Source organism: Barbatula barbatula, assembly GCF_947034865.1.
Source record: "Barbatula barbatula genome assembly, chromosome: 1".
NCBI lineage: Eukaryota > Metazoa > Chordata > Actinopteri > Cypriniformes > Nemacheilidae > Barbatula > Barbatula barbatula.
In genome coordinates, this window is record NC_136766.1 from 7,637,157 (window position 1) to 7,650,648 (window position 13,492).

Below are 13,492 nucleotides of genomic sequence, written 5' to 3' on the forward strand. Positions count from 1 at the left end.
TAACATTTTCAAACAGAGATGGGTACAGAGAGGCAAAAGTTACAGATTGCAACTTTAAAGGAATGCAGAAGATCAACGAAGGAAACATTTGCATACAGCTTGACCTGTATGTTCTTGTGAAGCCTCACGGTTGCTAATAAGAAACAAACCTAAAATAATGTCAAATAAAAATAATCGGTTTCACGGAACTGAGAGTGACTTGTTATGGCATGCAGAATACGTACATGTGCAGATTAGATTTGAGAGCAATAGTGAACATTGCCCCAGTTTTTATTTATCCAACAAAGGTAAAGTATTAAACAGATTTTACAATGAAATATTGCCTAAAGGGGTCGTTGACCCACAATTTTTAACACTGTCATAATTTTGCTACCCCTCAAATCTGTATTCCTTTCTTTGAACACAGAGAAAAATATTTGGAGGGAAGCTTGTAACAAACAGTTCTTGGCCACCATTGACTACTATAGTAGGAAAAATGAAAATGGTAGTCAAAAGTGCCCCAGAACTGATTACTTTTCTACATTCTTCAAAATCTCTCATTTTGTGTTAAACAGAATACATACATTTTTCCTATTAATGGTAGTCAATGGTGGCCAAGAACTGTTTGGTTCAAGCACTCTTCTAAATATCTTTCTCTGTGTTTTCCAGAACAAATAGATGTATTGTATATAGATTTGGAACTTAAGAGTGAGTAAATGGTGACTGAATATTCATTTTTGGGCGAACTGTCCCTTTAAAAGGGGCTTGTACTGTAAATATTATTGGGTTCATTTGCTATCTATGCTTGACCAAGACTAGTCACAATATGCTTTCACTGTATGGAAACTGCTAGACGTCTCCTGTTTTGACAGATACATTTTTATTTTGAGGTGGACTTTCTTTATATTAAATAGTAAATTGCATTCCTGGGCCATCCGGTTTACCTTTTGGAGTGCGGAACTGTGCAGCTTCAGACATGGGCCCCATTCCCTTAGAGTTACGAGCCTGGATCTTGAAATAGTAGGTGGTATCAAGGGTGAGCTCCTGAATCTGGTGGGTCAGTCTGTTTCCAACAACCGGCTCGATGACCCAATCGTGAACCTCTGCATTTACATCAGTACTGTAGTAAATAATGTAACCTGGAAAAACAACCACAGCGCATTATAGACGTCATGTGACAAGCCAACTAAAATCCCCACATCTACATGTCGACAAATGTTTGTCACCTGTGATCTTGCCGTTGGCTTCTGAAGGTGGCTGCCAGTTGACTATGATGGTTCGCGGCCGTCCTTCTTTGCTTACTACGGTCACATCTTTAGGTGCAGAACTTGGAACTGAAGAAACATTAAACAGGAAATGATTGAGTCAATCTTACTCGATGTTCACATAGAAACTGATACTGCGTCCCAATTCGCCCAATTGTACTACGCTCTAAAAGTATGTACTGTTTTTGTTATGTTTAAGTATATAATGTACATTTTAGTGTGTAGCAAAACAATATGCACACACTGGGACATACTAACAGGAAAAGGAAGTGGCCGTTGTTGCCTAGACAATATTGTGGCCATTAAATGTAACACAGTATCAAAATTCTTCTTTCCATTTCAGTATTTATTCATTCATTGTTTCTATGTAATGTTAACTCTGTATTGATATTTATTAGCATCAGTTATTTAATTTTATTAATGGAGTGTCACTGAACTCCGCCTTCTCGCTGTGAGTTGTGGGTAATATTAGCTGTTAGTGTGCATCAATCTGCACGTCGAATTTCTACCGGAAGTTGTAGACCATTCCGGAGTCTTCGGAATGCTCTTTTCAACACTACGAATTGGGACATAATTATTCTAGTTTCCAATACTATTTAGGACGGATACTGGGTAGCATGCGACTTGGGCGCAGCATGAGCATTATTACATTTGGCTGGTCGTGTGACCTCCCCATAGCGGAATAAAAGTATTTTATTTCGTTAGTTTTAAACATACTTGTTTCAAAAGTAGTTCCATGAGCAGTCATACTCCAGGTGCTGGTTCTTCTGCCCTTAGTCACCATGACTGAGAACTCATATAAGGTGTTGGGCTTTAGACCCGTGACTGTGTGGCTCAGGGTGGTTGTGTTAGCCACCTAAAAAGGGGCAAATCAATGTCAGGACACCAGGAGAGAATTATCTTTTACTGCCTGTTCATTTATCAACTCACCTTAAACTTTGTGTTAGCCGGTATGTTGGTCTTCCAGCGCACCGTGTAGTAGCGCGCATCTGTGATCTTCTGGTTCTTGGGCAGCGAGTTGTCAGCCCAGGTGACTTTGATTGTATCGTGGCTCAGGACGGACGCCTGAACGCCCACAGGAGGCAGCATGGGTAAAGGTTCTGGTACTGGAGTGTATGGAGCATGGAAAAGTTCGTACAAATCAACATCAGGGTCTATGGGGTCTGCGAGCAAATTACACAGCATGCCATGGCCAAAATAAAAAATTTACAAAGGAGAGGGGTTTAGGATGGGATACACGGGACAAATAGGTTAATGGGTTGAATGGAGGAAGGGGAAATGCGGATTGGAGGAAGAGAAAGAGAGAAAACATTGGATTAGAACAAGAGACCATCCAGTGCTAAAGAATCTACGAGTCAGGAAACTACTTCAGATCACTAGAAACTACACTGAAAATAAGCAAGGATAACAAAAACTCTGTTTCTAAAACCTAGTGAGCTGTCTGTCTTCCTAAATAGGTATTGGGCGTATCTTAACGTTAATGAAACTTCATATATTAAAGGAACAGTTCACCCAAAAATGAAGAATCTGTCATAATTTACTCAACCTTAAGTCGTTCCAAAAATCTGATGAGCACAGAGAAATACATTAATACAATTATTGTAACCAAACAGTTCTTGGCCACCATTGACTACCATAGTAGGAAAATTCATAAATGTATTTGATCTGTTTAACACTTGAAAACATTTTGAAGAATGTTGGACAGCCAACAGTTCTGGGGCACATCCGACTACCATTGTCATTTTTCCTACTATGGTAGTCAATGGTGGCCAAGAACGGTTTGGTTGTGCAAGCATTCTTCCAAATATATTTTTCTGTTTTCATCAAAACAAAGCCATTTATACAGATTTGGAACAACGCGAGGTGAATGATGATGAATTAATTTTTTTTGGGTGAACTATCCCTTTAAATCACTTTTCAATTCAGCTTCAATTCAAAATGAGATAATAACAAGATACTTTGGAATGCATCAGTTCCTGTACAATCCCTTAAAATGGTATCTATGTGGGCCTGTAGCTCAGTGGTTAGAGCATGGTGTTAACAACGCCAAAGTTGTGGGTTCGATCCCAGGGGATTGCATATACTTAGAAACAAATGTATAGGATAATGCAATGTAAGTCGCTTTGGATCAATTTTGGATAAAAATGTACGTCAATGTAAATGTAATGTGGGCAGCTCGCTAGGTTTCCAAACAGAGCCATTCAGTAAGACAGCAAAGGAAGAGTCGTATACAGAAGTATAGAGGTTGGAATCTATGACACACCAACTGAATAATGAGCAAAACAACCTCGCTGATTTAAAGCCCTGCTGTAATTTTATAATGTTGTTTTGTTTTCCCATCTGAGAGACCATGATAAACTAGCAGTCCATGAGGAACTACAAGGGGCTCAAGAAACTGAAGAATGCCCATAAAAATGCCAATGCTGAATTAGTCTGCCCTAGGTAAAAAAATACACTCTCAATTCAAGCTGTTACAATCATTTGTATTGTAAATACGATCTAATTTCTGTCTAATTTCATTACTATAAAAACGACCCTGGGTCTGGTGATCAAATACCAACAACACAAAAAAACAACATAGTATACATTTCATTACACTGTACTTGTATGTGTGTAATGACAATAAATTGAATCCAATCCAATCCAATCAAAGCCATTTATCCTCCTTTAAACCACCTGTTTCCTAACACACTCACACCAGGAGTGATTGTGTGGGTTGAAGTGAAAAAAAATCACTTTGGCTTCAATCAATGGAAAAAAGAGAACACATGCTTTAACAACAAGTGTTTTGCAATGAAACCTCTGCAGTGATTTTCCGCAGTGATGAAGCAGAACTTTGTTATACAGCCCCATAGTGAGCGATACATGTGGTCGAGCGCTGCTTGGGCTCTGGAATGCTGGTTAAGAGTGGAATGTAAACTAACCCATTAAAACAATAAAAAATAACACTAGTAAAAGTGTAATGCATTCATCTCAAAAGATGGAGTTAAGGTTTGTTTTCTCATGCGATAACACAATCTGAATACTATAAGTAAGGGATGATGCACATGCAACTAGTTGTTGTCGCAGAAATAAGCCCAGACAATGTGATCAGGTCTTTCATCACGCCGAAGGGGCTTATTTCGCGATAACAGCCGGCTGCGTGTACCCGGTTATCCCACTTATTACACGGCTACTTGCCACATGAGAAAAAAAATTGACATAAAATTTGTCCATTTGAAATATTTTATTAGCAAATTTTTACCGAATGCAGACCATCCGCAAGGAAAAGCCATTTACTTTCCGTTTAAAGGTAAGAAACCACGTTGTAATGTCAGGAACAGGCAATTTGATTTGATCGTTTGTAAATAGGATGTCATATAAGTTATTATAAAACGGTAATTTCTTTGATTCTGATTGGTTGCGCCGAGTTCTAAGCCGTTATAAAATACCCCCATATATAATTTCTTTTATGAAACCTTGCTACGCATATGGAATAAAAGTTTTATAAAAACAAAAAAAGGTATTTCTTTTTTAAATCACATATTTATGTTAAATTGGTCCCAAAAAACTAGCAAAATGATTTGGTGCATCCAGGTTACCGTGTATTATTCGTTTTGAAAGGCGGGAATAACGAAAATGCAAATGTTGTGGCTGGCCAATCAGAATCGAGCATTCCAAAGAGCCGTCTAATAAAAATATATTAGAATTAATAACATTTTCTAAAGGTGTGAGACTTGATTTCTGGTACCCTGAGAAGTGATGACACATCTTCTTGCTACTGTATTAAAACAGGCTCTTGAAAGCAGCAGACGTGCTGGTGTAAAATAAAGATGGATGAGCTAGAAACCCTGCAGGCCACCAAAACCCCTTGCAGCATGTTGACTGGAGTTCAGTCAAAGGTAAAGCATAAAAATGAGAAATGCTGTGTGCTGCAGTGCATGCTGGGAGGTAATAAGACTGTACCCACTGAAAAAGAAATCACCTGGTGTTCAAAATGTACTTAGATGCAGTTCTCTCTTTTTTCCCTGTGTGTTGCGAATCAATATCGTCTCACTCTTAATATAATATCTGGCACCTTGTTGTATATCATATTTAATAATTTATAAATACTATTATATACTATTTTTGTGCTGGAAATGTTACTAAACTGATTTGTTGTTTTAAATATTACTTCATATTTGCTCTAAACTACCTTGAAACATTAAAAACTAAACTGACAGTTTTGGTATTAAAGGGCATTCAACTCAGGTTTCATGCTGTATCAGTAAAACTATCGGTATGGATCACAATCACTAAATGTAACATTTTACACCTTAAACAAAGACATATTTCAGTGGGTTTTTAATAGATAAATGTATCTATATATCTATAGATATATATATATAACATCTGATCCATGTCATGTAACAACTTTGATTTCGCTGCTGTTGTTCTAAGACCTTGTATCCCCATTACTTCATGATTTACTACATTACTTTGTCACGCTTTCTGTTTGTCACTGGGTTTAGCAAATACTCACTAACAACAAGTATTCAAAAGTGCTCAACATAGTAATTAATCATTGAAAAAGTACAGTGTTTTTTCCATTTCCAAAATTTGGACATCCGAGGTTTCGGAAGGACGACGACGATTAGTTATTCTTTGTTCTGTTGAGTTTCTATATATGGCATAATAGTTTTATTCAAAGCACTGCATCTATATCCCAGCGGTGCTTCATGTGAAGTGCAGATGGCTTTATCTGTATCTCATAATCCTCTGGATTCCTCTGGTTGCTAGGAAGCTGAAACGCTCAGTCACCGAGCACTCTGGGCAATCAGCCGACCACCCGGAGCCGATCGGAGAACTCGCAGGACAGCCTCTAATGAACCCCACAAACACTCAACCATCAATATTGTTCCCCAGTACCCCAATATTGACAGAGAGTTCACCAATGACATCCCTTTAATACCTCAAATATTTCACTAAGATACGGTTGTCGCATGCCTCTCAGATGTTTCAAACACACTGCTGAAATGTAATGCTCCAAGCTTTTGCACCGACATGCAGCACACTGTTGGCTGCAAAAGGCACAGATGTTTGATGGGAAAATAAATCATTTTCACTCCAGTAAGAATGTCGTAGAACGAGTGCGCTCGAGCTGTAGGAGTGCCGAGGGTTGTCGACGGTGACCTACCTGATTGGGGTCGTGTGATGGCGCTCTCATACACAGGAATGCCTTCCCCCACATTGTTGAAGGCCTTCAGTGTGATCACATAGTGCGAGCTTGGATCTGGCAGAGAGAAAGTCAATCATTAAGTTAATCAAGCCCGCAGCTCCACCGAGAGTTTCTAGCATATTCATCATCCTAGCGGGGGTGAATATTTAAACACACTTATTGATTCTCGCTCTCATGTAATTAGATGAATTACCTAAACTTAAATTATGCCGTTTCATCTCACGATGATTTTTTTTCAGTGTTCCTTCAAACGTAATTACAATGAAGTGTACAGAGAGGCTTGTTTTCTGCTCTCAAGTACCCACAATATAGTTCCGCCCTTCACTTTCACAGGCCGTTCAATCCACTTCACAATTGTGTGCTGTTTAATAGAGGCGTGCAGGAAAACTAAACACTAAGTAGTCTTACCATATTTGCATGGACATATACCATGTAAATAGAATATTTTTCAGCGTGTAAAACAATAACATGTTTTTTATCATGCACCAAGGAAATACCATGTTGTTAAGCATGCGCCATAGAAATACCATGTTATAAAGCATGCACCATAGGAATACCATGTTTTTATACACGCACGATAGGAATACCATGTTTTTATGCATGTACCATAGGAATACCTTGTTTTTGGACATGAATCATAAAACTAACATGTTTTGAAGAATGCAATTCAATCATTCTATATAATATCAAAGTACCATGGTATTACCATCTGAAACCATCAGTGTACCGCGTGTACTACGGAGTTTTTTTGTGTCTTTTTTTATAAAAAATTCTGTTTCTCAGCTAAAGTTTTTAACTAGGAAGCAAACGTTTTAAACACGCAAAAAAGAGAGCAGAATAGAGAGCAATATTTGTCGTTCCGCAAAAAAAGACAGCAGAAAAGAGAGCAATATTTGTAGTTTCGTGATGAAACGTTTTTGAAGTGCACAAAGAAAAAAAACGAAATTCAAAGATTTGCACACAATGCAAATAACTTTGTTATTCATTTCAGATTTAATCTAAATTTCTAAAATCTAAATTTGTTTTATTGAACAAACATAATTAAATATGAATGAGAAACCAACCACACTGGTTTTATCTTCTGAACAAAAAGAAGACCGTTCCTTGAGTTTACACCTGTGCATTTTCACTTCTTAACACTAGGATGTGTGATAATATTAAACAGCCCTTACTTAAGTTCTCGATGGTGTAGTATCTCTGTTTGTAGTCCATTTTAATGGTCTTTGCGTGCGGGCTGCCGATCCCATAGGCGATACTGTAACCCCTCACCACGATGTCCTGATTCTCTGGTGGGGTCCAGCTCACTACGATACTGTTGACGAGCGGCCGAACATGGAGGGAGCTGGGCATATCTGGAACTTTTGTCTCTGATGATCAAAGAGCAAGAACCATCACATGTAGCCATTGTAACTACAATAAAAATGAGATTTTGGGTTTGGCTCTCCGTACCATCAAGATCGCTCTCAAAGGTCTCAGCAGTCATCCATTCTGTGGCCGAACCCGTGCCATTCACTGTAATGGCCGACACTCGCACCATGTATTCTGTTCCACGCTGCAGCCCTGTAAAAATACAGGAAGAACAGATTACCTACACATTATCAATTCACTTCATGTAGTATTACAATTCATTCAAGCTACACTTTCTAGTTAAAGGTTAAAGTATAGGTCATTTGTGTTCAACTTCAAAGCAAACACTCGATTGCTTCACTCTTGTTTCTTCTTCGAATTATTTAACAGACATGACCGATAAACACCCCTCGACATCATGCCGTACGACATACTGACCTAAACGCTTCATAATTTCCCCAGCATTGCCCAGAGTGATGATTTGGAAGGTCTACTTGTACAAATTCGTATCAGGCTGAACTGGCATGAACAACTCCGACATGAAATCTCACTGATTCCAGAACAAAAAAAAATCACTTCACACGCCTTGAGCCTGTTCAGTTATTCATAGGCGAGGGACTGCCTGCTGTCTTTAAATAAGCCAGAGGTTGTAATTGCTTTAAATGTTAATAAGCGTCTGTTTAGTCTTATGCAGAAGGCTGTCGCTTTCCCCGGAGCTCTTCCTACAGCCTCAGCTGGAGACGGCCGCTCTTGTCTTCTTCCAACACTCCACTTCAAACCTGCCGAGACAAACATCTCAACCGCTGGCTTACGAGACACCTCGGGGGCTGTGAAGGGGGGCCCGACCCTGTGGTAATGTTATTAGATTATGGCCTATATCAGCGATTTTCCCCAGCATCAAAGCAGAAAACATAGCGCTTTTACCCAGAAGCCTCTAAATGCATCGACAAAATTGCGGGAAAAGAGTGCGTCATGCGTTTGAACGTTGCTTATTGACTTGCATGCGAGGACACAGCTATCGAGCGATTACGCTAATCAAATTGGTTTGGTGATCTGTCATCGAGTCCGGCATGAGTTGGAAATTATGTTTGGAGGTCTTACCCTCTATAAGCTGAGACAGCTGTGATCCTGAAGTTATCTCCGCAGCTTCGCTCTTTCTGCCTCCTTTCCTGTAACGGATCTTATAGCCGATGATTTCGCCGTTCTGAGAATCTGCTGCAGGCGGGTTCCATCGGACCATGATGCTCTGCAGGTACACACATTCAGAAAACATTAAAGGAGTAGTTAACTTTCAAAATAAATTTTCATGATAGTTTACTCAACCCCATGTCATCCAAGATGTTTATGTTATTTTTCTTTAGTCGAAAATAAATTAAGGTTTTTGAAGAAAACAATTCAGGATTTTCTCCATATAGTGGACTTCAATGGACTCCAAATGGTTAAAGATCAAAATTACAGTTTCAATGCAGCTTCAAAGGGCTTTAAACAATAGCCGACTATGAATAAGGCTCTTATCTAGCGAAACAATCGGTCATTTTCTAAAAACAATTAAAATGTATATGCTTTATAAACACAAATGCTCGCCATACTCTGTTCTGGGATGCGCATTCATGACTTCACGTCATACGAAATAACGTTGAGAACTTACAGATTTTTATTTTATTTTAAAAATCACCGATCGTTTTGCTAGATAAGACCCTTTTTCATAGTCTGGTATCGTTTAAAGCCCTTTGAAGATGCACTGAAACTGTATCTTTGACCTTCAACCATTTGGAGTCCACTGAAGTCAACTATGTGGAGAAAAATCCTGAAATTATTTCATTAAAAACCTTAATTTATTTTTGACTAAAGAAACAAATACATAAACATCTTGGATGACATGGGGGTGAGTAAATTATCACGCAAATGTATTTTGAAAGTGAACTACTCCTTTAAATCAAGCCGAGAACATTCAAACCGGCCTAAACTTGACAATTAGAGGTGTCTACAGGATGGAAATGAAACCGTTGTACCTGTGTCAATATGAAATAAGTGTCCCCATCAGAGGAAAATTAGTACTGCTATTAACTCCACACCTTCTGTGAGCACCTAGCCGCAGAGTCACCATAGTAACAAGCATCAGTGCAGGAATCTAAGTTACTGTCTCCCTGAGGCATCCATTAGAGAATGTGATCTTCCACATAAAGCATATACAAGTATATGAGTCCTACAGCAGAGGCTGGCCTGCGCTGAACCCATGAATAATAGATATAGGTGTGAGCGTAGAGGAGCCTGCGGGATGACGGTTCAGGATAGATGGAAGAGGCTAGCTCCAGGGCCCACACTGCCTGCTGGGGTAATGAAGGCAGTGAGAGGGGCCGCCCAGCATGGGTGGGGAATTAATTATCAGTGTCCACAGTTGCCGTGTTCACAGGCCATGAGGGAATAAAGCTAATTAAATCTGCACCTAGTATGCAATTACAGTATTTCCATTTTTCTCCCAATTCTAGTTTATTTCGCTAACCCTTGGTTGTTGTTTCTTCTTTTAATTGACTTATGGTTCACACGGGAACACCATGTTACCAGAGGGGCCCTTAAATAACTCACTGCATTCATTATGCACACCCAGAATCTCCCCTTTAGGTTGCGTAGCACCCCTGGACCACCCAACGGGGGCATTGATACGGTCTAAAGAGGAACCTCTAATTAACCATCTACTCATTCAATATACAGCACTGACAAAAGCATCTGCATTATTATTCAGTGATAATCACTCAGCCATAAAACTCATTACAGGCATGAATGTTTGAGGGCGATTGTATGACTCTACTAATACACCACACTACTGTACTACACTACTGTAAACTATATTTTTACATGCCTGTAAAAACAACACAGCTAGGCCGTTGGGTGTGGTTTAAGTGCGGTTGCTATAGTGTTCTGGGTGGTTGTTAGAGCATTGCTAAGATTGCTAGGGTGTTCTGGGTGGTTGTCAGGGTATTACGATAATATGTATGGTTGTCAAGGCATTGCAATTGGGTTGCTATGGTGTTCTGGGTGGTTGTCATGGCATTGCTATGTGGTTGCTGGGGTGTTCTGGGTGGTTGTCATGGCTTTGCTATGTGGTTGCTGGGGTGTTCTTGGTGGTTGTCAGGGCATTGCTATAATATGTATGGTTGTAAGGGCATTGCTATAATATGTGTGATTGTCATGGCATTGCTATGAGGTTGATGGAGTGTTCTCGGTGGTCGTCAGGGTATTACTATTTTATATGTGGTGGTTAGGCCACTGCTATGCGGTAAGTCGGGTGTTCTGTGTTGCTATAATGTTCTGTTCGGTCGTCAGGGAATTGCTATTTACACAATTCAAATCTGTAGCATAAAAACTACACACGTAATGTGCAAGTATACCATCTAGGATTTGTTGAATTTTCTGACCCTAAGTTTACTTTAGCAAGCAATGCTAATTGGAAGTGCTTTGCCGGATTCTTACAGTTCATCAGTAAAGATGCTCGTCTGTATTGTGCTAGAAACATAAACAGACTAATACATAATAATAACAATAAGCACTGGAGTGAGACTTACAGTACCTGGCAGCTAGACAAATATAAATTGTATGGGAACAGAGCGTGAGGATGAGGGGGAAGTGAAAGCAGAGGAAGAATGATTGGGGGAGAGAAGCTTTGTGACAGCGTTCCAGCAGTCAACAGATGTGCTGCTAGGAGCAGTTAACATCACAGCAACACATGAGGGTCTAGATCTGACCTGCTGTATACTATACAGCACACAGCTGCTAGAACATAGGGATACCAAATACACAAACCTTAGAGTTGAGCACCTCCACGCTCAGGTTCTGTGGAGGGGCACTGGGGACTGAGCAGAGGGGAGAGAGTCAGTCAGTATTCAGTTTTAATGTTTTCATTCATATACAGTACATCTGTAGCAACAACATATTCTGTGTTTGTCAAATACCGCATCAAAATACATGCAAGGCTGCATTGTTTGTGCATGTATGAACTCATACGAGGTTTGCGTTGCTATTCATATTTCTTTATAAATATTACATTTTTTCATTTAAAAAATGCAAATGAGATCCTTTTTTTAACATGTTCCATCTGTATTTAATGAACACATAAAATACATTTGTTGTGATGCCTGCAACAGCGTCAATGTGAGAGAAACTGATTATCAACACCAGGTAACACGAAGAAATGTAGGTACCATCAGAGTAGGTCCGTACTGACACATCCTCAGTAGAAACTCCAGGGCCATGTTTGTTATAAGCCACGACTCTAAAACTGTACTCCATGAACTTCTTTAGTCCAGTCTTGGTGTAGGATAAAGCGTTCACCTCCACATCCTGACAGTCATAAGAGAAGCTGAATTACTACATCACACATATATGCATCACAATGATACCGATCTTAACTTTCTAAATGTTAATTAATGTTAATGTAAATATTAATTCATATAATGGCAATTAATATTAAACATCACACGTGTAATGTATCTTAACCTTATTTATATACAGAGCACAAATGAATAGTATTTTCCCGTGCTCTTTCGATTGACAGGACACTTGTCCTTGTCTGTTTTTAAACTATAGGCAGATACCCGATAATATTTATATTGTTACACATAAAATGAGCTCTCAGTGATATAACGCTGCTGATGGGCATCCCTAACTAAGAAAACTAAAAAGTATGCGTTTTCCCAAAATGTGTTATTTAACCTATAGGATCAACATTTTCATATGAGCTTCTAGGATATTTAAATATACATACAAATACAAAGCTGGAGATCAGGTGTTACCTGTTCAATGCCCACACCCTTCTCCATGTAGTAAACTTTGTAGTTTTGGATTTCGCCGTTGCCCGTGAGAGGCACGTCCCAGCTGAGGCTCACTGTAGAGGGCGATGTCACCACTACCTGCAGGTTGGGAGCAGGTCCTGGCACCTGGACTATTGTGAAGAACATACAGAAAAAGGTTCGATATAAATGTCTTGTGTTACATTCTATACTTTATGTATTGTTAGAACCATCTACCATGTGTTTTAATGCTTTGTTAATGCAGTTTGTAAAACAGTCATGCATACAAGGCACTGATCAAAATTGAGATACATGAGAATGTCAGATCGATGCTTTGGCAGTACTGTACTGTGTGTAAAACAGTCATGCCAATCAACCGTTCTTAAACAGAATTGAATAGAGTGAAATCGGTTCTCGGCTGTGCGTATGACAGTGATGTGCGTCTTCTGACACCTCTGGCAGAAACCACCAATACAGCCCTCACACCAAAGGATTTATTTCATTTCATTTGCTCAGCAGAGCGGGGAGAATGGAAATGAGATGCTATGTTGCTTAACTTTTGTTTACTTGCTAGGGTCATGAATCATTACATTCAATTACAAGCTCTGATGAGTGTCTGTTAAATCCCTTGTTTTCCCACAGAGATGCTTCAGGACGTGGCATGTAGCGCAAATCGACACCGAACTACACATTCAATCAAATATGAGCTTAACCGTGGACATAAAATAACTGGCCAATTTGAATAGTCATTTCACTTCTATCACGGGAGACTCATGAAATTCATCCAAAACGTCATTTATTCAGAAGCAACATTATATTTGAAACAGAAAGATGCATTTAAAAAATATACGTATTTAAGCATGCAGTGTTGTGCAAAAAATGTCATTTTGATGTCAGTGCTTAAAGTTGATCCTTCA

At 39.3% G+C, this 13,492-nt stretch overlaps 1 protein-coding gene across 5 annotated transcripts in view; it reads right to left on the reverse strand.

Moving 5' to 3' along the window:
* Positions 1 to 13,492, reverse strand: part of neo1a (neogenin 1a) — a 113,257-nt gene that overhangs the window by 6,956 nt on the left and 92,809 nt on the right. For all 5 annotated transcript variants that reach the window (XM_079454864.1, XM_079454863.1, XM_079454865.1 and 2 more), the window contains exons 10-20: positions 12,579 to 12,727; positions 11,988 to 12,126; positions 11,590 to 11,639; positions 8,890 to 9,034; positions 7,891 to 8,001; positions 7,614 to 7,808; positions 6,400 to 6,495; positions 2,175 to 2,350; positions 1,962 to 2,100; positions 1,206 to 1,313; positions 924 to 1,118 (exon numbers count right to left, since the gene is read on the reverse strand). In XM_079454864.1, the coding sequence (XP_079310990.1) occupies positions 924 to 1,118; positions 1,206 to 1,313; positions 1,962 to 2,100; positions 2,175 to 2,350; positions 6,400 to 6,495; positions 7,614 to 7,808; positions 7,891 to 8,001; positions 8,890 to 9,034; positions 11,590 to 11,639; positions 11,988 to 12,126; positions 12,579 to 12,727 (1,503 nt within the window). The remainder of the gene's footprint in view (positions 1 to 923; positions 1,119 to 1,205; positions 1,314 to 1,961; positions 2,101 to 2,174; positions 2,351 to 6,399; positions 6,496 to 7,613; positions 7,809 to 7,890; positions 8,002 to 8,889; positions 9,035 to 11,589; positions 11,640 to 11,987; positions 12,127 to 12,578; positions 12,728 to 13,492) is intronic.